General features: G+C 39.1%; 2 protein-coding genes and 1 non-coding gene across 5 annotated transcripts; 1 reads left to right on the top strand and 2 right to left on the bottom strand.

Annotated features, from left to right (window-relative positions):
- Window positions 1–711: 711 nt before the first annotated feature.
- mansc1 (MANSC domain containing 1) lies at window positions 712–12,387 on the bottom strand. 3 transcript variants are annotated; one of them, XM_026146639.1, is made up of 4 exons: window positions 11,838–12,387; window positions 6,982–7,308; window positions 5,985–6,125; window positions 712–3,692 (listed from the first exon to the last, which is right to left on the bottom strand). In XM_026146639.1, exons 2-4 carry the CDS (start codon window positions 7,232–7,234, stop codon window positions 2,668–2,670), a joined length of 1,419 nt encoding a protein of 472 aa, XP_026002424.1. In that variant the 5' UTR covers window positions 7,235–7,308; window positions 11,838–12,387; the 3' UTR covers window positions 712–2,667. The 3 variants fall into 3 exon arrangements, with proteins under 3 accessions (XP_026002424.1, XP_026002426.1, XP_026002425.1); XM_026146641.1 differs by having other exon boundaries at window positions 11,866–12,387; XM_026146640.1 differs by lacking the exon at window positions 11,838–12,387 and having other exon boundaries at window positions 6,982–7,931.
- Window positions 3,934–4,006, top strand: trnat-ugu (transfer RNA threonine (anticodon UGU)). The gene has a single exon. It is a non-coding gene; the product is annotated as a tRNA-Thr (tRNA).
- Window positions 12,388–14,162: 1,775 nt separating the features above from the next.
- Window positions 14,163–21,977, bottom strand: c4h11orf98 (chromosome 4 C11orf98 homolog). Its single transcript, XM_026146666.1, has 4 exons — window positions 21,850–21,977; window positions 20,046–20,170; window positions 19,872–19,969; window positions 14,163–14,499 (listed from the first exon to the last, which is right to left on the bottom strand). Exons 1-4 carry the CDS (start codon window positions 21,883–21,885, stop codon window positions 14,384–14,386), a joined length of 375 nt encoding a protein of 124 aa, XP_026002451.1. The 5' UTR covers window positions 21,886–21,977; the 3' UTR covers window positions 14,163–14,383.
- Between the last annotated feature and the right edge of the window lie 665 nt (window positions 21,978–22,642).

Raw genomic sequence — 22,642 nt, 5'->3', positions numbered from 1 at the left:
AAAACATTTAACCTTCTTCAAAATAATTTTTGTGCAGCATACATAAATATATCTGGAAAAGTGAAAATATAAAAACTTGAAATTTTGAGGAATTCTCAAACAATTCTCAACTGTTTAACCTGCACCAAGAATTTGTCCAAAGTTGGAGCTCAGCTGGACATGATAGAAAAGAAGCTTGATCAAGAACAGCATCGACCAAAAACTCAAGTTTATGAGAAATCTGCACTAACATAAGGCTGAGACCTTTGGGAGTTTGTTTGCAGTTTTTAACAGAGATGAAATGTGGGGTTTTTTTTCAGCCCTGAAAGAAGTAAAAATACTCAAAAACTTATAATACAAGTTAGATAAATCTTAACTGTGACAGCAAGTTACTCTGAAAATACACATTATATGAAGGTAGAAGCATGCATGGCTCCATGACATATATTTAAGTTTTTGTAGATTTAAAAAACAGATGGGTCAGGTGGAAACTTTTCTCAGACTCAGGCTGATTATTTTTGTTGCTGTAATGAACCTTCTCCCAGTTTGGTTAATACAGAACAGTAATAAATGTGATGCTGTGATAAATGTGAAATTTTATTTAATTTGGAACAACTTTACAAGATTAATTTTGATTATTTGTTGGTAGATCACCCAGACGATAAAAAATCACAGTGGTTCTATTTAAAATCAAACACACTCAAGCAAAAATAAATCTGCAGACTCAGATACTTTTCAAAAATCAACAGTTTTTTAATCCTTACAAGAACGAAACATCAAAGTTCAAACTTATGCAAAAGCATCACTTCACAAAACAAGACCAAACTATTACCATCCATGTAATTATTAATTAGACAATCAAAGTAAAAATCAGAGCAGTATCAGTGAAAACGCCTTATTGGTGCAGCTTCAGTTTATCGGACTGCTGCTGCTGCCACCTGGTGGTGAAGTGACGCTATAGCAGTCTCGTTTCTGCACATCCAGTACAATACAAACGTCATTATAGGAAAATAGTGCGCAGCAAGTGTCCTCTTACTTATGAAAAAAAATCAGCAGATCATAGTCATTAAAAAAAACAAAAAAACAGGATACAATAGTGCATCGATTTTCAAAGGATTGCATCCATCGTTTGAATATTTATCCACATGTGAAATACAAAATACAAAAACACCACAGTGAGAGAGTGAGTCTGACATCTACACCGGTCAGGTGATTTAAGAAGCAATCACAGGCTCGTATGGCTGAAGCGTGTGGGAGGAAGAAGACATGCAGGTGTATACACAAAGGGCCCCGCGACCCCACGGCGAATCAGAAGAAGGCCAGAATCTGAATCAGAGTCCGCTTGTATAGAGTTTCTTCTCGCCAGTCCACTTCAGAAGCTTCCTGAGTTTCTACGAGTAAAAATATTGCTGTTTGTTCTTTGTTCCATCGTCAGCTGAAGTTTTGGACCAATGAGCTTCCCAGCAGAACTCTGAGTTCATTATGTGATCTGAGAGGCCACAGAAGGGCAGTGTTACCGCCTAAAGTCTGAAGGCTGCTTCAAAGTTGCACTATCACTTGTTGCACAAGACTTAAAAAGATCAAGTAACAACTGAGGAATTTGTCTCATGAGAAGTCAAATAATCTAAAAACATAAAAGCCCAAAAAATATCTCAAAGTTTGATTTTTTTTTCACAAAACAAAAACACCTCAAATAAATTCTAAGAATAGTTTTTAAATTAAGAGATATTTTGTCTTCATTGTGAGAACTTTTCAATATAAGTCTACCATCTTTTTCTTTTGTTAACACCAATAACAGAAAAATTAAGGTATGAAGTCCATGATTGGTCTGTGATGAGTTTAAGGAGGCGGAGTCTGAAATGGAATGAGGTTGTCATCTTTGTACTTTACCTACTGACTGTATATAAAAGATGGACATGGTCACTTAAGGTGAATAAAGCTGAAATAATCAACAGTGAAGACTTTAAAAATCATGTGACTGGTGAGTTTGTTGAATGACTTCTTTGTTAGAAAATCTGGAATGGGCGGAGTTTGTTCACTATTGTTATAAACATAAAGTTCAGCTAGCTAAGCCAGCTTAGCTTAGCTTTTACAGGGTTTTTCTTTCCTCAAAATTGGTCTTATGACCAATCTTTTTTAAAATGATCTCTGTCAAAACCCAAACATATGCAGGAAATTTTGTTTTCAGATGTTAATTGAAATGGCACTCATGAGTTTTAGATAGTGCTAGCTGAAACAGCATGGAGGCCATAATTTCTCTACTTAGAAAAAAGTTACTAAAGTATGAACACACAGCACCCCTTGGTTTCTCTTTCAGCTTGCCTCCAGTTTTAAAATAGCAACATGGCAATGGTCACAAACCAACAGGTAATATCAATATCTGTGTCTGTCTTTTACATAACATTGGTGGTTTGGGTGTTAAAAACAACAGAAAAAAATGTTGCTAGCAAAGCAGTGCGCTATTTTTTAGAAGATCAAAAAGTGACAGCTGTTTTAAATGCAAAGAAACTAAATATTATGTGTACTCTCCGGCCAATCACAATCCAGTGTTCTCCACAGTATGACAAACCTTTCAGGAGGTGATGTAGGTGCTCCATTATTATGTAACTTTGTGCTATTAAACTAATTTAATAAATTCAATAAATCTCACTGCCCCTCTGGGCTTCCGTCCTTGTAACGTTTTCCTTGTCACACCTCGTAGTGCAGATCATTGAGTTCCAGTCTCGTGTAGTGGCGTCTGTCGAAAGACTCCATTGCTTTGCGGCCTCCAATGGCGAGGGCCATTGTGAGGATGGCAAGCACCAGCACCACAAATGCCACCATGCCGCTTTTCATTGCTCCATGTGCTGCTATCCCTTTGCCTCTGGCAGCACTTGAATTCTGGAGGATGTGGTCAGACTGAACAGCACCTTTGGGGACAATTAAAAGAGTCGCCGCGGGCGTTGTCCTGGTGGTGGGCACCTCAGTGGTGGTGGTGGTGGTAGTTGTTGTTGTGGTAGTGGTTGTTGAAGGAGGAGTAGGGGGGTTTGTGGTGGTAGTTGACGGAATAGTAGTGGTGGTGGTTGGAGGTGTGGTTGTGGTTGTTGTGGTAGTTGTGGTAGTTGAAAGTGTGGTGGTTAGAGGTGTTGTGGTGGTTGGAAGTGTTGTAGTCGTGGTCGTGGTGGTTTCAGTGTTTGGCTGAAGTTTTTCGGTAGTTCTGTATTTGGCCTCCTTGTTCATTGTTACAACAGGAAGTGAGGTGGTTGGAGTGGTGGTGGGGGTGGTGTTTGGGGTTGTGGTGGGAGTTGAAGTATGAGTTGGCTGGGTGGTGGTGATGCTGATAGGATGAATTTTTCCTTTCCTGGAGGTTTTAGTTTGCTTTTTGGTGGTTTTGTTAGGCTTTTTTATGGAGGTGGTGGAAAGAGGTGATGCTTTTGCAGTGGTGGGTGATGAGGTCACTGCTGCCATTGTGGCAATTATGATGATGGGTGGAGGTGTGGGGGTGGGGGTGGAGGTGGAGGTAGGGGTTGAGGTTGTGGTTGATGGTAAGGTAGTGGTTGTCGGTTGTGTTGTGGTAGTGGTTGTTGTCATTGTGATAGTGGTTGGTGGCATTGTTGTTGTTATAGTTTTTGGGGTTGTTGGTTGTGCAGTTGTTGGCGTAGTTGGTGCCAGTGTGGTAGTGGTTGTGATGGTGGTAGTGGTGGGAGGTCTCACAGTGGTTGGATGAAGTAAACCTGTGCAGGAAAGAAAACACAAAGACATAAACTTAAAGATTTGTATAGAATTGTTTGGTCAGCAGGGGGCAGCAAAAATCCACAATCATCCAAAATTCAACACAAACAAGAAAAAGTGAGTTTTAGAAGGCTAAAAAACAATTATACTGACATTTGATCCAATTTGGTAACAACCATTCATGAACGGTTTGGGTTTAGTGGTATGTCACATATTACAGGTGTGTCTCACACTGACATATAGGGCTCCATAGCTCAGGGGTTAGAGCACTGGTCTTGTAAACCAGGGGTCGTGAGTTCAAATCTCACTGGAGCCTTAACTACATGCCTTCTGTGAAAGAACCATACTGTCTGTTAACTCTCTGGGGAAAAAACTCCATGACATAAAATATACCCCATCATTTAAAATGTTTGTTCAGGTGCTTGTTAATTATCTTTCATGATACAGGAAATTTGACACATTAATATTTAAAATTATTATTCTTTTATATACAGGTGAAGATATTTATGATAACCATGATATTTGAAAATAGGACATCAATAATGCACATATATGATAACATTGTATATTATTTGCTAATGTTATGGTTATGGACCTCTATGTAGTTGTATTTTGAGTTTAATTATTCATCCATTCCCTTCCACTTATCTAGTTCAGGGTTGCAGGGGCAGGGTCTGGAGCCTATCCCAGACATGCAAAGGGCTAACACGAAGAGACAGTCAACCAGTCGTGATCACATTTGCACCTAAAGTCTTTAAGTCTGCCGTCATTAGCTATGTCTGGGCCCAAACTACGCTGCAGGTCCCTAAGACTAACGATCACTGCGGCATTACTGAGAGTTGAAAAACTGTCTAAATTCTTTCATCTGTAATAAAATGATCAACATTACTGCTCTACTAGGGGTAACAATTAAGTTTAACATCCAGGCATTCATGAAAATAGAATTTATGAAATTTAATGGAGTTAGAAGTTAGCAGTGAGTTAGCATCTAAATAGAATATACCATGTTCTGACTGAGATATTTTTGAAAACAAATTAAGACGTACAGCTCTGTTATCACCTTTACTATCACAGGAAAGTAAACAGCAGGGATGTTTTGTTGGGTTACTGAAGCTTGACTAGCTGGTATATAATGATGTACTAGGTGATCGCTAGCGACACAGCTATATTAGCATAATATAATCATTGACGCTGGAGGACGAACACTAACTTTTTTCCACTCAATAAAAGGTAACGTGAGGGTTCCCGATGGTTAGGGATAAATGCAATCGCATGGCAGGATTCTGTAAATGGACCAAACTTCAGTCAGGAGAACAACTGAGATAATCCATCCACAATACGCGGTTAGTAATTAATATACTGCTGCATTGACTGGGTTGTAGTTACATCGCAAGGTTTTAAAAACTGTGCTTTAAAATTAATAGCAGTAATAAAAATTGAGAGGCTGACAGTGATCACTGACTGTTTTTAGGGGCTTTTTTGGGATTATATAGAACAAGATGAAAGCATTAAAACTAGTGCTGACAGCATTAATCTCGTTAAAATGACGTTAACGCCATAACCGCATTAACGCAGCAAATCTCTGTTAGCAAGTTAGCACGGATCGCCCCGTGCGTGGGGTTGCATGGCACTAACACGTTAACGAGCTAAACGTGTTAATGCGTTGTCGCCGTGCAGCCCCACACACGGGACGATCCGCGTTAACTCGCTAACAGAGATTTGCTGCGTTAATGGGGTTATGGCGTTAACGTCATTTTAACAAGATTAACGCTGACAGCACTAATTAAAACGTTAAAAACACAACAGCCTTATTAAACGCAGAGTAGTTTGGACCCGGAAGCAGGATTCATCACAACATCACTTAAAGACCGGATTTAGAATCACAGATTAACCTAACCCCACTAATTGCATGTCTTTGGACTGTGGGAGGAAGCCCTGGAGAAAACCCATACAAACTCCACACAGAACGCACAGCCAAAAATGTGTGTGGGGAGGGTAATTGATGAACGTGACTGATCTTCCACAGGTATCAACATAATATCATTATCATTAATTTTGCTTTTGTTTTTGTTTTTTAATAATAATGAAGTGAAGATCCTACGGTGAAAAATGAAAACTATTTTCTAAACTAATCAATAATACTTCTAGTTTTGGCTTAAATTTACTTATTAAAAATCTTCAAGAATCCGAAGCTGAATGTATGCAAAGCTGGGTCACTCATGTCTTTGTTCATCATGCATTTAATCATCATTATTAAAGTCATTTTCTGTGTTTACAATGAGTATCTGACGTACCTTTGTAGATGTCATAGGTGTTGATGCCCTCCTGAGCCTTCGTTAAAGGACAGTCCTGCTCCATCTGACAGTGGAACAGGAAGCAGTTCTCATCACCAGCGTGTTTGTTCCCGTTGAAAACCACCATGTTGCATTTAGCACCTTCAGAAACACAAAGTTAGTTTTTTCCTTTCACTTTTTTGAGTCACAGTTTTTGGCTTATAGTGGTCTGCTGTGACCTTTGAGACTGATGAGCCTACTATAGAGAAACTGTGATATATCCCACGGTAGTGATGGTTACAGGAAAAAAAAAAAACACTGACCAAAAACCAGATATAGTCTTTAGATGGTTACATGTGGCCGTCAAAGCCAGTAACCTGGGTTATACTTTCTCTGACTAAATTAGGTATACATGATGAATCAAGAAGAGCAGCTCCCCTTTAATGAAGCTTTGATTTTTCTTATGTCTGGTTTTGAAGGTAAATATTTAAATTTACAATCTGCACAAATTACCCAAAACTTTCACCACCAGGGCCAGCGTGACCTCAGTTCTCAGGCTTTCCTGAGCACTATACAAAGGTATCTTGGACATACAGTCATTGCTGTTGTTTCTATAGATCCTGGTGATGATTTTGCAGGGGTGTAAATGGATGGAATGAGCATAGGGTGGCACCAGCCCACCATTTATAATTGGTCCCTACAGACGCTGCTGGCTTTTGTAAATTTCCTTAAGTAATGCTTTTTAAAGCTGTACTTCTTACTGAAGTACAGTATTTCTATTTTATGCTGCTTCCACTTCTACCAGACTTTAGATGCCAGTACATTACTTTATACTCCATACCATTTATTTTAAAGCTTTAACTGGATTAGTATTATCCAATAATATTATGGATAGACTAATGAGTGCTTTTACTTTAGCTACATGCTTCATGCTTCATGGTTCAGACACAGTTTTTTTTAAACATATCTTTAAAAAACATAACCTTTGACCCCCAAGTTCCCCATTCACTCTGCTCACCTGGTTTGACTTCCTCTGAGCAGCAGGCGAGGACGCAATCCCGCTCAGAGTGGACCACCCGGGCATCCATGGCTGTTGTCGGTCTGTTTAGCGACAGCCTGACGTCGACTATGGCGCTCTGGTGCTGCCTGGAGAAACACGTCTCCGGTTCCAGTGCTGACACGGGAAGTGATATCATCACTATGAATGTGAAAGCAGCGTAAACGAACAGCATGAGCGTCCCCAAGGGTCGTTCAGAGGTGGGAGGGGTCATGGCTGCAGTGGGCGTACTCAGATCAGAAAGGCCTCGGTGTGCAGAGCAGGACAGCAGAAATCCACAGAGATGAACTGCAGAGCACAAACCCACTGTTATTAAAGTTTAATCAATGATATTATTCACAGCAAACACTCAGAACAACAGAGGCAAGATGACACTGAACGAGAAAAAAGGGCAGGAAACGTCAGGTGGATTTTTTTGGAACCATTGTTTTAAGTCAAACCTTTTAGTACATCTTATTAAGTCTTTCTTGGACTTTGTCTGAGACTTCAAACCCTTGTCAGGATGTCTCAGAGTCCCAGATCTGTCTTGGACCACAAAGAGAGCAAAATTAGATCTGTGGAGAGAAAATAGAAACCTAAAAATGGAAGCTGTTCCTGAAGGAGGTGGCGGGGCAGCTTCTTTTTTTAGATTACTACTGAACGAGGTCAGAAAGATGTTTGAATCAGAGAGAAAAATGTGGTGGAAGAAGCATTCAGACCGCTAATCTAAAGCTATTCCAGCGCTGCATCAAAATTAAGGAAAAGGAAAAGAGGCCACACCTCTAATAATGGAAACTTTAAACCTACAGAGACCACAGCAGGCTGTACATTTAATATGAGAGTCTTTGGGGATTGACGCACTGTTGGGGCCTGAGCTAAACATTAGAGCAGCGGTCCCCAACCCCCGGGCCTCGGTCCGCACCGGTCCGTGAGAGTTGAGGCTCAGGTGTGAAATGTATAGTTTTCAGGGTTTTTATCGGTTTTCAGCATTATTTTGTTATCGTTTTTATCGTTTACTCGGTTTTCCTGGGTCTTTTCATTTGTGTTATGAATAAATTTTCTTTTTTTCGGTACCAGTACTAGTTTTATTCTGTTGCATTTATCCGCGACACCTAAAGGCCGGTCCATGAAAATATTGTCGGGCATAAACCGGTCCGTGGCGCAAAAAAGGTTGGGGACCGCTGCATTAGAGGAATCATGTTTTCAGTGTTTCATTTTTCCACTCCAGTGGTTGACGCTTACAGACAGAAGTGCAAAAATCTTTTACATAAATTGTTGTGACTGAAAATCTGACATAGATCCTTAAAGAGGGCCCATTCTGCTTCACCTGACATCCTGCATATATATTTCCTGTTCCAGCAATGGTACATGTTCATAAGGCTATTTCAAGTCACCACATGGTTGTAGCTCAGGTTCATTCAGCTGTGTATTTCAAAGGTGGATGCTTACAGAACAGGTCAAATATAAAATGCACCTGTCGCACCGCATCACATTCTTTAAGGGTATAACCGATCCATCTCCAATGAGTGGTTTTAAAGTGCATCCTGCATCCAATACTGTATGTCACATTCATCTACAGTTAATGTTTAACCAGACCAGTGTGAGCGATGGTTTAGCTCACTGGGTAGAGCAGGTGATCTATGTCCTGTGGGGCTAATGCAAAGACCTGGGTTTAAATGTGCCCCAAGGCTTTTTGCTGCATGTCTTGTAGTTGTCGTAGCGTTCCTGTCTTTTCGCCATTGTTTTACTGCAATAAAAGCTACCCCCCCCCCCCCCCCCCCCCCCCACAAAAAAAAGAAAAAAAGAAAATTTATGTCCACACAGCAGTCCTATATGTCTTGATTAAGAATGGCTCAGAGGTTCCTGACAGTGTTGCTGGACTCCATCCAGAGTAAACATCTAGTTAGACACCATTTTTTTAAAGATAGAGTCGAGTACCATAACCTCAGTTTTGTCATCCAGGCCTTTAAGTCATGCCTGTAATTTAACTAGCTGATTTGTTTCATGGTTAAATACAGCTGGGTGTCAGCTGCATAGCACTAAAAATGTTAGCAGCACTTTTTAAAAATAATATTGCACAAGAGAATCAAAGGATCTACGAATCGATGAAGTCATCAAAACTTAGAGAGCCCCTGATTAGACTGATGAGGACATCAGAAGCCCCTTAAAGGTGGATTTCACCATATTTAAGTTTTTCTATACTGCTAAGATGGTAGAAAAGAGGACTGTGATTACATATTACTCCTTACAGCTCTTATTAACTCAGGTGTTATCTGTGATGAGGTAAACATTAATCTCACGTCACAAAGTGTTCTACATCCTGATTATCACGTTTACTCACGGGGGGTGTAATCGAAAGATTCTGAGAACACGTCCATTACCACTTACACTGTGCACTCCAACCTCAACCTCTGTTTCAAACTGCCTTGATGTTCATGTGAAAGATCATTACAGGTGAGGAGGTTTAGAATTAGACTCTATACAGTATGATACTGTGTGCACTTTTCCTGTAGCATCCTGAGGCGTCTCGTGGAGAATCCTGGAAGTAAACCAGGTGCACATTTTCGCATTGAGTCTCCAACTGACTTTTGTCATGTGCAAGCGGGCATTTATTTCTAAAACACATCAAATTCACTTTGTAGTTCCTGTTTGTCACTTCCTGCCCACTTCTGCTCCGTGCAGCCTGATGCAGAGCCTATTAAAAAGTACACCTGGCGTGACTTTAGGCTGCTGCTGGGATGCTTCTCTGTGGTGTGTCTGCTAAGCACATTAAAAACGCAGTGTTTTTGGCTACATAAGCAAAATTTACACTCATCTTTTTTACCACATTTGCTTTACTGTGATCTCATCCACGTCCTCAAAAATTTAAATATAGTTGAAAGATCATCGTTTGGATTTGGTGGAATAAATCCAGCTCCCATTGCACAAGTACAGAAGATGAAGAGGACCTTGTTTCCATGTACAGCCTACTTAACATGTTAGTTTGTATAAAGAGTTTTGAGTATTTAATAATTAAGAGCAGAAACTCACCGACCGTGTGAACAGTCCTCCTTTAGATGCTCAGCAGCTCTGTGGGTCCACAGTCCACAGAGCAGGACTTTAGCCTGTTTTTCTGCTACGGCTGCTCTCCTATCAGCTTTACAGCTGCTGTTATCTGAGCCACTATCAGACAGATTAGTGCTCCTTATTCACGACAACATGATGACCCTGTTTTTATGTCAGCATCGTCCTCTACTCAACAGGAACCCTCAGCATGAACTTTTACTCACAGCAGTTTAACCCTCATTCTCCATCTTCCCTGTGCTAATGTGTTATACTAGCTTAACCATGAGTCTGTAAGTAGCCACCAGGCAGCACATCATTATATGTCAACTAACTCGACTTCACTAACTCCAAATATGACTTCATCTTTTTAGAAATCCACATCAGAACGTGGTATATAATCTCGCTAGTCCTCATTTTAATGGGTGCTTGGATGAACCTTTCCTGTAACATCTGGGAGGACTGTCATGGTGATCATTTTATTAGTTTTTTTTTTTTTTTTTTAGAAAGAGAAATTCTAACAAACCAGAGTTAGAGGTGAGTTTAATCTCTATATATTTTATGTTTTTTAATTTAGTCTTTAATTTCGTAAAATCTGCAACAAAGTTAATTAAAAACATAAGAATGTCATGGGGTGTATTCTTCCATGTCATATACAGCCTCCTCACATACTATCATGTCCACATAAAAGCCTAAAGAAATCAACAACAATTTCACAACCTGTCGAGTTATCTTACCACTAAATCAGGAAAATAACTCACTATGCTTATAGTGTACAATAAGGCTGTAATCAACTAAAACTAGCACAGAGCTTAACAAAATGCATCATTGATGTAAAAGCAGAATAGTGATGTAATAACCTCACAGAGCCGGTTTCATGACTCTGACAACATGACAACTCAGGGGCTGTTCAGGCATTAAAAAAAGTAAAAGGAGAAGAAGTAGTTTTAATTTTTAACTAATGTCTTCTTAGTCTTAGTTCACTGTAATAAACTTTAGTCTGACATTAAACTTCAACAGAGTTTAAATAAGTGAGTTTAGGGCTAAGTGTAAATTACCTGCATGGCTAAAAGTTGCTACCTGAAAAATGAATAAATAAAAAAGTCCAATTTTAGAGATCTAAAACCTGAACCTTATTAACAGTATAAAAAGCCAAAACTGTGACTTCTGTGATACTTTTCTGATTTCAGACTATAGTTTCAAGTTTAACTAAATAAAACTCAAAGATCTTTTTGTAAATTTTGCCTGTTATTAGAATCAGACTTGCCAATCACAAGTCATTAGCCCATGAGCCAAAAACTGCGACAGTGAAAAAGCTCAAGCTCCAGCAGCTATTCCATCTTTTATATAAAATCTATGATTGAGGCACTGACTCCATCCATACATCACATCAACAGCAGAACACAGGATGACGTCACACAGATATCCCAGCTGTTATTAAGAGAGGAAATAAACGTCAATTTATAACATGGGAGTCTATGGGGACTGACTCTGTGGAGCCCCTGCTGGACGTCAGAAGAACTGCAGCTGTTGTTCTCTCAGCTCCTTTTGGATAATAAGAACTTGAGAGCACCTGCCCGGGCTGAGCCTGAGCTCAAGGCCAAAAATCTGTAATAAAGTGTGTAATAAATGAAATGCGCTGCACACATGACCGCATCTATAAGCTGGAGTCTTAGCACGAAGCTAATGTGTTGCTGCACACAGCACCTGCCCTTCAAACCTGCCCTGTACTGGTTTTACTGGTGCGGTAATGGAGCCTAATTGGGACACGAAGCGGCCGAAATGCGTTTTGTTACCTGAGCGGTCAGCGGGGACACAGATTACCTCGGCGCCGCCTCCATCGTCCCTCCGGCGGTCAGTGCGATGTGATGTGATGAGTCGGTGTTTGTTCAAACCAGCTTAGTTCCAGTAAGAAGCCTCAGCCGTCCCGACAGGACATGATGCTCAAACAAAAAGAAGGCAGAGGACGCGTTTCTGTTGTCTTAATAACGAACCCGGCTGTTCTCCGCCTGCAGAGGATGGAGGACGTTACATGATGGCTGGTGCGGAGGATCTGCTGCTTGTCTCCTGAGTCTGACCCATTTTAGTCTTTGTCCTCTGGTAGGGGGAGGGAAGGAGCCTGCATCCCCAATCTGAGGCTCACTGCCGTCTGATGTTCTTCCAAAAAGCCGGAAAAATATCAGAGAAACAGCCGGAGAAACCGGACACAAAGAGCTTCAGATGTTTCAATAAAGACACAGTTTATATAAGAGCTCCATACGGAGCCTCATCAATAATTAAATCTGATCATGAACAAAACATCTGAGAGAAAGGATGCCAGCGTGAAGCGGATCAATAGTTTATAAAACCTCCAACATGTATGGAAGACCATTAACGCCTCTAAAACATTACAAAAACAACATAGGTGTAAATTCGACTGAATTTATGGAAGCCCATAAAGACATTAGAACTTAAATAATAAATAAAACAATTGCAGTAAGTCAAAATCTGGACAACAAATTTTGAAACATACGGAAGCCCAATATACCCCCCTGAAAAAAATACAACTAATGGGATGTATAAATAGTAAATAAAAATAGATAATGTAAGCTTATTTGAAGCCTTCAAATAAAATGAAAAAGTAAAACAAAACTGAACCTAATATCAAAATCATGGAAGTGCATTAAAGATCAAAAATAAAAAAATTAGATAAAAGAAAAAAAAATACCTGGTTGTGGAGAGCTAGTGCCAGTTACAGCTGTTATGGGGTGGGGTACACAATGGATGGATGAATGGACTTAAATGGAAGCACAATACAACCCTATAAGTAAAAACAAATAATGAGAACTCCCTGGAGCTTTCTGAAAACATTTTATAATCTATCTATCTTTCTTAAGAATATGGGGACATATTAATATTTAAAACAATATTATTTAATTTTTAATAAGTTTGGAAACCCATTAAAGCCCTTTGATAATAATTGAATCGCAATGATGAACACAAACATCTAGAATTAACTGGACTAAATGTTTGGACTTACTAAAAGGTCAAAAAGACAAAACGTTTATAAACAACTCTCCAATAAATAAATAAATAAAGTATATCAGAACTATGGAGGCTCATTAATTCTGAAAACATTTAATTGTATATATTTTTATACACAGTTCATAGAACTCATGAGAGAAAATATTTCTTAAAATAAACCCGAATTAACCACCTAGAAAAACTTATTAAAACATGACTTGACATATGGAAGCTCATCAAAGTATGTCAGAAAACACAAATAGTGACATACGTAAAAAATCAAAACAAAGCACAATACCTTTAAGCATGGAAACCTATGATGTTATTTCCCAATAAAAAAACAGAAGTCAGCAAAAATTAAACAAGGATTTATCAGGTCTTTATTTGAATAACGTGTCAAAAATGAACATAGTTTGTGTTAAACTGTAACAAAATTTTCTTTCAACATAAACTGCTGAAGAGCCAAAATGAGTTTTAATGTGCAGTTTACATTTGAACCTGGATGTTCCCATCAAGCACAAATGTTTACCAAACTGTGTCAGGAAAATAATAAGTCAAATATTTATGAACCAACAACTAAGAAAGGTTAAAAAAAACTCTGAATTATTATATAATCTAAATAATGAATAGAAACTTCTGATGATGTATAAAATTTTAATGAACTAGGTGGAACAGAAGGTTAAAGGTCAAAGCTCATGACCCATTTAATTAAACAAGCTTACAAGATGAATGCTGTAACAACCACAGGTCCAAATGTTGCCCTCAAACTCTGCAGGTGCTGCGACGCTAACAGAGATATAAAATAAAAACCCAATCACATATGGAAACCCATTTCTGCCAAATAACAAAATGAAAGTGTAAAATGCCTTTGGTTAGTCAAAAATTACAAAAATATCTTCAGACAGTAAATTTAAAACAATATCATATTTTTTCATATTTTTGCCAGTGAAGTTACATTTTTAATTCTCACAAAACTTTTACACCATAGAAAGACATTTGGTCTTTTCACTAACATACTAATTTAACTTAGAATAACCTCAAGTTTTTTGTTTAAATGATTGATTAAAGCTGTTTTGGTTAAGAATCTGCAAAAGATCAAATAAAAATAAAACAGTGTGAGCCTCAAACAAATTCAGATTTATTTACAACTAAAATAAAAGCAGCTCAATTAATATTTGAGGGGAAACATTTTTGGCAGAAAGGGGCTTCCATGTCAACTGTTGTAGTTTTTTCTTCTGCAGAAACAAACTACAGGACGGACGTCCTTATTGTCCATTAGTCTCAAAGTTGAGGCGCCGGCATGGACGTCTGAGCAGGGACTCATAGTGCAGACATATCTTCATTCAACATCCACCATCTCTACATCGTCCTGGCATCCGGACGCCTTCTTGTTCTTCTTCTTGGTCTGAGCTGATGAGGTGTTGTGCTTCTTCTGTGGTGCTGCTGTTGATTCCACTACAGAGAGACGAATGATGAGCAATTTTATTTTAGTGTCATAAAAAAGTATCAATAAAACACCAGAAGTTGAAAAACAACACAAAATGCAGCTGATGATCAGTCAGCTTTGATGCAGAACATGTGGAATCTAACTGGATGATGGACAAATGCATCATTTCCTGTGTCCACTATGTGGTGTTAAACCCCCCCCCCAAAAAAAACCAACCTTCACTCTCTAATCATCTGTGTCAGTATGTAACGTGTAGAACACACAGTGATAATCAGTGTTGGGGAGTAACATAATACATGTACATTGTACATTATGTACTTAAAATACAAAATATGAGTAACTGTATTCTGTTACAGTTACCATTTAAAAAGGTGGTATTCAGAATACAGTTACTTTGTTGAAATAAATGGATTACACAGCAGTACAGTCCTATTTCACCTGTTAGGCTATGCCCTCTCTATTTTTGGTAATTCCATGCCGGTGGAGACCCAAACAAAAGACGCATTAAGAGGCTCTAATGCCTGGGTCTCACGGCCCATGTCACCTCTACTTGCCGCCAGCATAATGACGTGAAGAAATATTTTTGTAATTATTATTCAAAACATTATTTAATATGAAGGTGATAGCCAGAGTGTTAAAGGCATAGCCCTAAAGAATGTAGCCTCATGGGCAGTGTAGTGCTGCAGGGAGAATGGACTGTCATACCCGTTATGTGTCTGTGAGCGCGAGGGAGGGAGAAAAAGGAGAATCGAAAGTACGAGTTGTCACCAAGCAGAAACAGGAGCTGGAAGCATGTAAATATAACAATAACCACAGCAGCCAAAAACAGTGCCTGACGAGCCCAGTTGTAAGTAAGCTATTAAGACTCGACTGTACACCGTGTTCGTGTTTTCCTCCGAAACAATAAGTTTAATTCAATTCAATTTTATTTATATAGCGCCAAATCACAACATAAGTCGCCTCAAGGCGCTTCATAGATACAGAGAAAAACCCAACAATCATATGACCCCCTATGAGCAAGCACTTTGGCAACAGTGGGAAGGAAAAACTCCCTTTTAACAGGAAGAAACCTCCGGCAGAACCAGGCTCAGGGAGGGGCGGCCATCTGCTGCAACCGGTTGGGGTGAGAGAAGGAAGACAGGATAAAAGACATGCTGTGGAAGAGAGACAGAGGTTAATAACAGATATGATTCAATGCAGAGAGGTCTGTTAATACATAGTGAGTGAGAAAGGTGACTGGAAAGGAAAAACTAAATGCATCATGGGAATCCCCCGGCAGCCTACGTCTATTGCAGCATAACTAAAGGAGGATTCAGGGTCACCTGGTCCAGCCCTAACTATATGCTTTAGCAAAAAGGAAAGTTTTAAGCTTAATCTTAAAAGTAGAGATAGTGTCTGTCTCCTGAATCCAAACTGGAAGCTGGTTCCACAGAAGAGGGGCCTGAAAACTGAAGGCTCTCCCTCCCATTCTACTTTTAAATACTCTGGGAACAACAAGTAGGCCTGCAGAGCGAGAGCGAAGTGCTCTAATAGGGTGATATGGTACTACAAGGTCACTAAGATAAGATGGGGCCTGATTATTTAAGACCTTGTATGTGAGGAGCAGGATTTTGAATTCAATTCTGGATTTAACAGGAAGCCAATGAAGGGAAGCCAAAACAGGAGAAATATGCTCTCTCTTTCTAGTCCCTGTCAGTACTCTTGCTGCAGCATTTTGGATTAGCTGAAGGCTTTTCAGTGAGTTTTTTGGACATCCTGATAATAATGAATTACAGTAGTCCAGCCTGGAAGTAATAAATGCATGAACTAGTTTTTCAGCGTCACTCTGAGACAGGATATTTCTAATTTTAGAGATGCTGCGCAAATGGAAGAACGCAGTCTTACATATTTGTTTAATATGTGCATTGAAGGACATGTCCTCGTCAAAAATGACTCCAAGGTTCCTCACAGCGTTACTGGAGGCCAAGGTAATGCCATCCAGAGTAAGAATCTGGTTAGATACCATATTTCTAGGCTTTTCAGGGCCGAGTACAATAACCTCAGTTTTATCTGAATTAAGAAGCAGAAAGTTAGCGGCCATCCAGGTCTTTATGTCTTTAAGACATTCCTGCAGTTTAACTAATTGGTGTGTGTTATCTGGCTTCATGGACAGATAGAGCTGGGTGTCATCAGCATAGCAGTGAAAATGTATGCTATGTCTTCTAATGATACTGCCTAAGGGAAGCATGTATAATGTAAACAGAATTGGTCCTAGCACTGAACCCTGTGGAACTCCATAATTAACCTCAGTGTGTGAAGAGGACTCTCCATTTACATGCACAAATTGGAGTCTATTAGATAGATATGATACAAACCACTGCAGTGCAGTACCTGTAATACCTACAGCATGTTCTAATCGCTCTAATAGGATATTATGGTCGACAGTATCGAATGCTGCACTAAGGTCTAGCAGGACAAGCACAGAGATGAGTCCACTGTCAGAGGCCATAAGAAGATCATTTGTAACCTTCACTAAAGCTGTTTCTGTGCTGTGATGAGCTCTGAAACCTGACTGAAACTCTTCAAATAAACCATTCCTCTGCAGATGATCTGTTAGCTGTTTGACAACTACTCTTTCAAGGATTTTTGATATGAAAGTAAGGTTAGAGATTGGCCTATAATTAGCTAAGACTGCTGGGTCTAGAGATGGCTTTTTGAGTAAAGGTTTAACTACAGCTAGCTTGAAGGCCTGTGGTACATAGCCGATCATTAGAGATAGGTTGATCATATTTAAGATCGAAGAATTAATTAATGGCAGGACTTCTTTGAGCAGTTTTGTAGGAATGGGGTCTAAAAGACACGTTGATGGTTTGGAGGAAGTAATTATTGAAGTTAACTCAGAAAGATCAATTAGAGAAAAAGAGTCTAACTTAACATCAATGGTACTAAGAGTAGCTGTAGATAATATTACATCTGTTGGATAATTATTGGTAATTTTTTCTCTAATGATAAAAATTTTATTTGTGAAGAAGTTCATGAAGTCATTACTAGTTAACGTTAAAGGGATTGTTGGCTCAAAAGAGCTCTGACTTTTTGTCAGCCTGGCTACAGTGCTGAAGAGAAATCTGGGGTTGTTCTTATTTTCTTCAATCAGTGATGAATAGTAAGATGTTCTGGCTTTGCGGAGGGCTTTCTTATAAAGCAGCAAACTATTTCTCCAGGCTAAATGATGATCCTCTAAATTTGTGACACGCCATTTCCTCTCCAGATTACGAGTTATCTGCTTTAGGGTACGTGTTTGAGAATTATACCACGGAGTCCGGTACTTCTGATTAGAGACCTTAGTTTTCACAGGAGCTACAGTATCCAGAGTCATATGTAGTGAGGAGGTGAAATTATTAACAAGATAATCGACCTCTGTTGGGGTAGCGTTCAGATAGCTGCTCTGCTCTATGTTGGTACAGGGCATTGAAGATGATAACAGTGGGTGGATTATATTCTTAAACTTAGTTACAGTGCTTTCAGAAAGACATCTACTTTGATAAAGTCTACTCTCCACCGCTGTGTAATCAATTATTGTAAATGTAAATGTTATCAGGAAATGATCAGACAGGAGAGGGTTTGCAGGAAACACTGTTAAATGTTCAGTTTCTATGCCATATGTTAAAACAAGATCTAGAGTGTGATTAAAGTGGTGGGTGGGTTCTTTTACATTTTGAGAGAAACCAATTGAGTCTAATAACAGATTAAATGCCATGTTGAGGCTGTCATTTTTAGCATCTACATGGATGTTAAAATCACCCACAATAATTATTTTATCTGAGCTCAGAACTAAATTAGATATAAAGTCTGAGAAATCAGACAGAAACTCTGTGTAAGGCCCAGGTGGACGATAGATGATAACAAGTAAGACTGGTTTCTGAGTTTTACAGCTGGGGTGGACGAGGCTAAGCATCAGGCTTTCAAATGAATTAAAAGTCTGTCTTGGTCTTTCATTAATTAATAGGCTGGTGTGAAAAATTGCTGCCACACCGCCCCCTCGGCCTGTGCTTCGAGATTTCTGGTAGTTAGAATGACTCCGGGGTGTTGATTCATTTAAACTAACATAATCATCCTGCTGCAACCAGGTTTCTGTAAGGTAGAGTAAATCAATTTGTTGATCAATTATTAAGTCATGTACTAACAGAGACTTGGAGGAGAGAGACCTAATATTTAATAATCCACATTTCACTGTTTTACTCTTTGGTTCAGATGTGGATACTTTGTTGTTCTTTCTTTGTAATTGTTTATGTTTAAGTTGTTTGTTGCTGGTTTTTAGTTTGTTTTTTGTCTGTTTGGGAGCCGACACAGTCTCTATGGAGATGGGTTTTTGGGGGGGTAGCAGGAGGAGAGAAGCTGCAGAGAAGCGTGTAAGACTGCAACTCTGCTTCCTGGTCCCAACTCTGGATAGTCATATTTTGGGGGGTTTAATAAATTTGTCCATATTTCTAGAAATGAGAGCTGCTCCATCCAAAGTGGGATGGATGCCGTATAGTTTTCTATACAAGATCGCTGCAAAAAGTGCAGCCTTACCTAATGTCCACCTACTGTTACTCATTTTATATTAGGATTTAAAAATGTAGTTGGTATTGGTTTGGCGAGTAACCTTCAGTACTAGTAATAAATCACACAGCAATAGTACATTAATGTAGTTATAAAAAGCATGATAATATATTAAATAATCCAAAGTATTCAGAATACGTTACTCTCATTGAGTAACGTAACGGAATACATTACAAAATACATTTTGGGGCATGTATTCTGTAATCTGTAGTGGAATACATTTTAAAAGTAACCTTCCCAGCACTGGTGATAATGTCATATCAATCAGCTAAAACTGACGTCTTGCTGCCATTAGGTGGCGCTATGACTAGCGTTCAATGTTGCCACGTGGATGTCTTTAAGCCTTTGAGGCAGAGTGGACAATATGCATTTGAGTTTCAATGAAAAGTCAAAACTTTCATAATTTTGCATTGCCACAGTCTGCAGTTTTCCAAGAAGAGATAAATTACGAAGACTGGAAATAATAAAAACAATGCATCCCAAATGCTTTACCTATTTGTTAAGGTTATCTTATGACTGCATGAGAGTTTTGTTCTTGGGATGTTACATTTTTCCAATTTTTCCATAAACACCCAGAGCGTATGTAAATTTTCATCCATGCCCAAATTCAAAATAAGATTAATTAATGTAAAGTAATAAACGGAGAAATCCCAACTGGTCTTTCATATGTTTAGGTCTAAAGCTTAGTGGACCACACAGGTCTGGAAACCAGAGCCGCACACTAACACCGACTGAAGTACCTGAGAGATGCTGAAAACACTTAAGGAGAGAGTCAGTCAGAAGGTTTGGCACTCTTTACCTTCCATAGAGGCCTTCTCCTTCTGCTGGTGTTGCAGCTGTTTAATCAGCTTCCTCTTCTTCTTCCCTGACAGCGTGATGTTGGCTCTCGGACTCGTCCTGATGGGACAGAAAATGTCACAACGCGCTGCGGCCATGAGAAGGTGGAGGAAGGAGGGGGTCAGCTGACACTCACCTTCTCTTCTTCAGGTGATGGATGGTGATGAGACCTTCATCCACCACAGCTCCCACGATCTGATGCCGCTTCCTCTTCTCACGGCTCAGAACTCGCCGGCGCTTGAAAAGCTTCTTCCCCAACTCCTGCAAGAGAACCACGACACGTTCAAGGAAGCCAGAAACACTCGAGTGTTTAGAGCTCCTCATCAGATATGAAGGAACAAACAACAACAGCTGAAACATATCCAGGCTTTCTTTGAATTAGCTGACTCAAACAACTTAAACTCAGAGACAATGCAGATCTGAAACTGACGGTTAGAATCTAAATCAGGGGTAGATGAGAACTGGGCGAAAAATGCTCTGTGGGATATTTTGTTCTGAAAGTTGGAGTTGACATTCTGAGGACATAGTAATAAGTGTTTCTTTTCACTGAGCTCCATCTACTTCAGTCACACTTTATCACACAAGAAAAGCTACAGAGAAACGACCCAACAGGTTGTGTTTATGAAACATCTGCAGCAGAGAGTGATGTACATAACCCAATGTAATCAAGACACAGCCACAGTTTGTTATTGATGCATTTAATGTAATCTTGAAGCAGGTGGTAAATAAATCAGTATGTGTCTTGCAGCCGATTTAAACTGAAACCACAAAGTTAGGTTTAAAGTGTTAGCAGCTACACTGGAAACCAACAGAGTTTTAAAAACTTTCCATTTTCCTGTAAATGGGGACCGCTTATCTTGATCATAGACACTGGACATGGTTGCCACAGTAGAGTGAGTCTTCCACAAGTGATTTGTGGTTGTATCACATTTAATATGGCAGACAACTCTCAAGTAATATGCATATGAAGCCGTAAACAGATGATCAGTTCTTTTTTTTCAGTGAGAGAACTGCAAACTGCAGATGAAGTATTCAAACTACGAACACAGTAACAACAGCACATATAGTTTTTTTGTTTTTATTCCTGGCATTCATTCATCCATATTCTTTCACTTATCTAATTCCAGGTCGTGGGGTTGGAAGGGGGGCTGGAGCCAATCACAGCTACCATAGGGTGAGAGGTGAGGTACACCTGGAATAGTCGCCAGCCTGTAGCAGGGCTCACTTTTCTGGCAGTTTAGCTTAAATAATCTTAACATGTTGTTGTTGTTGTTTTACTGCACTTTTTACTGTTTTCACAGACTGATTGTAACACCAGCGTCAGTTTATAAAGAGAGAAAAGTATCATTGACCAGAACTGAGTTTAGCTCCACAACAGACACGGTTTCTCACGTGACCCGCTTGGAAAACGTAACTGTCCATTGATGGCTTAAAAGGATTTCTCCACCAGGCTGTGGAAGAAAGACCTGAACATACTAACGATTACTTCAAAGTGTAAAACCTGCAGCTGTGCATCTGCCATGTTAGAAATTAACAGCCATAAAAATAATAATTTAAGCCATTAGAGCACCTTTGCTGCTTCCGGTTACTGTATAATCTATTCTTCTTAGAGCTGTAGCTGTTGTTTGTCTCGTGACGTTTCGATCGATGCAGTTTACTTGCCGTCCACAGGGTGTCCCAGTTTCCTGAAGTTACAATGCGCTCCACTCACAAAAGGATTGCACCAACACATTTAAAACAATTCCTCAAAATGTTTTAAGGCTATATTCGACTTCCCGCAACTGACAATACTGGAGAGGAAACTGTCTCAAAGGACTGATTCATTACTATAACTGTAGGGGGGTGTGAACAAAACTTTAACATCTGTCTGACTCGTTATTGTTTCCTGAATGTGCCCTCGGCTCCAACCGACCAACAGAAGGAAAAACAGGATTTCTTACAGTTTTCGGTTTGTTTATTCCTCCCGGAGGTGCCATGCTGACCAGCTCACGTGGAACACAGACTTCTTCTTCTGCGCTCTAAATCCTGGCTGTCCTCAGGCCACACGGCTCCTCACTGCCCCCAGCAGTCGTGACGAAACATTACAACGAAGCCCGGAGTTCAACGGCAAAACACCGTCACGTAAAAACAAGAAATTACAACTTTTATCTCAGACATAGTTTACACACAACGATAAAAATATGAACGTATAAATTATTCTTCTTGTTAGTATTAATAGCATTACTGTGCATAACTCATTGTTTCAGAATTATTCTTAAACTACATTTTTATAGCATTTAAAATAGATTCACAATTTTTAATTGGACAGGTCAAGTGCAGTTTATTTATTTATTTAGTCCTAATCAATTTTGCAACATTTTACTAAGCAACAACGAAGTAAACAAAGGACTACAAAAAGTTTAACAAAACAGTTACAGACAAATGAATAAATGAATGAAACAAATAAAAAGAGGTTATTTTTTTTCTTAAATAAAAGTTTCACACAGCCAGTTTTTAACATTTAGTAGCTCAACGCTCACATCCAGTGGCTACATCGCCATAATACAACCCCACACATACACATGGATTATCATTAAAAAATATATAAACTTCTTATATGTTGCCATTAAAATGTAGATCAATAACCACAAACATTCACATATTTTAGAGCAATTTTGTTGACTTTTACAAAAAAGTTTAAAAAAAAAGAAAAAATCTTTTTTAATTGTTAATTAAAAAAACATTCATTTAAAA

Source organism: Astatotilapia calliptera, chromosome 17 (assembly GCF_900246225.1).
Source record: "Astatotilapia calliptera chromosome 17, fAstCal1.2, whole genome shotgun sequence".
Classification (NCBI taxonomy): domain Eukaryota; kingdom Metazoa; phylum Chordata; class Actinopteri; order Cichliformes; family Cichlidae; genus Astatotilapia; species Astatotilapia calliptera.
The sequence above is the reverse complement of the archived record's forward strand: the minus strand, read 5'-3'. Positions and strand labels throughout refer to the sequence as shown.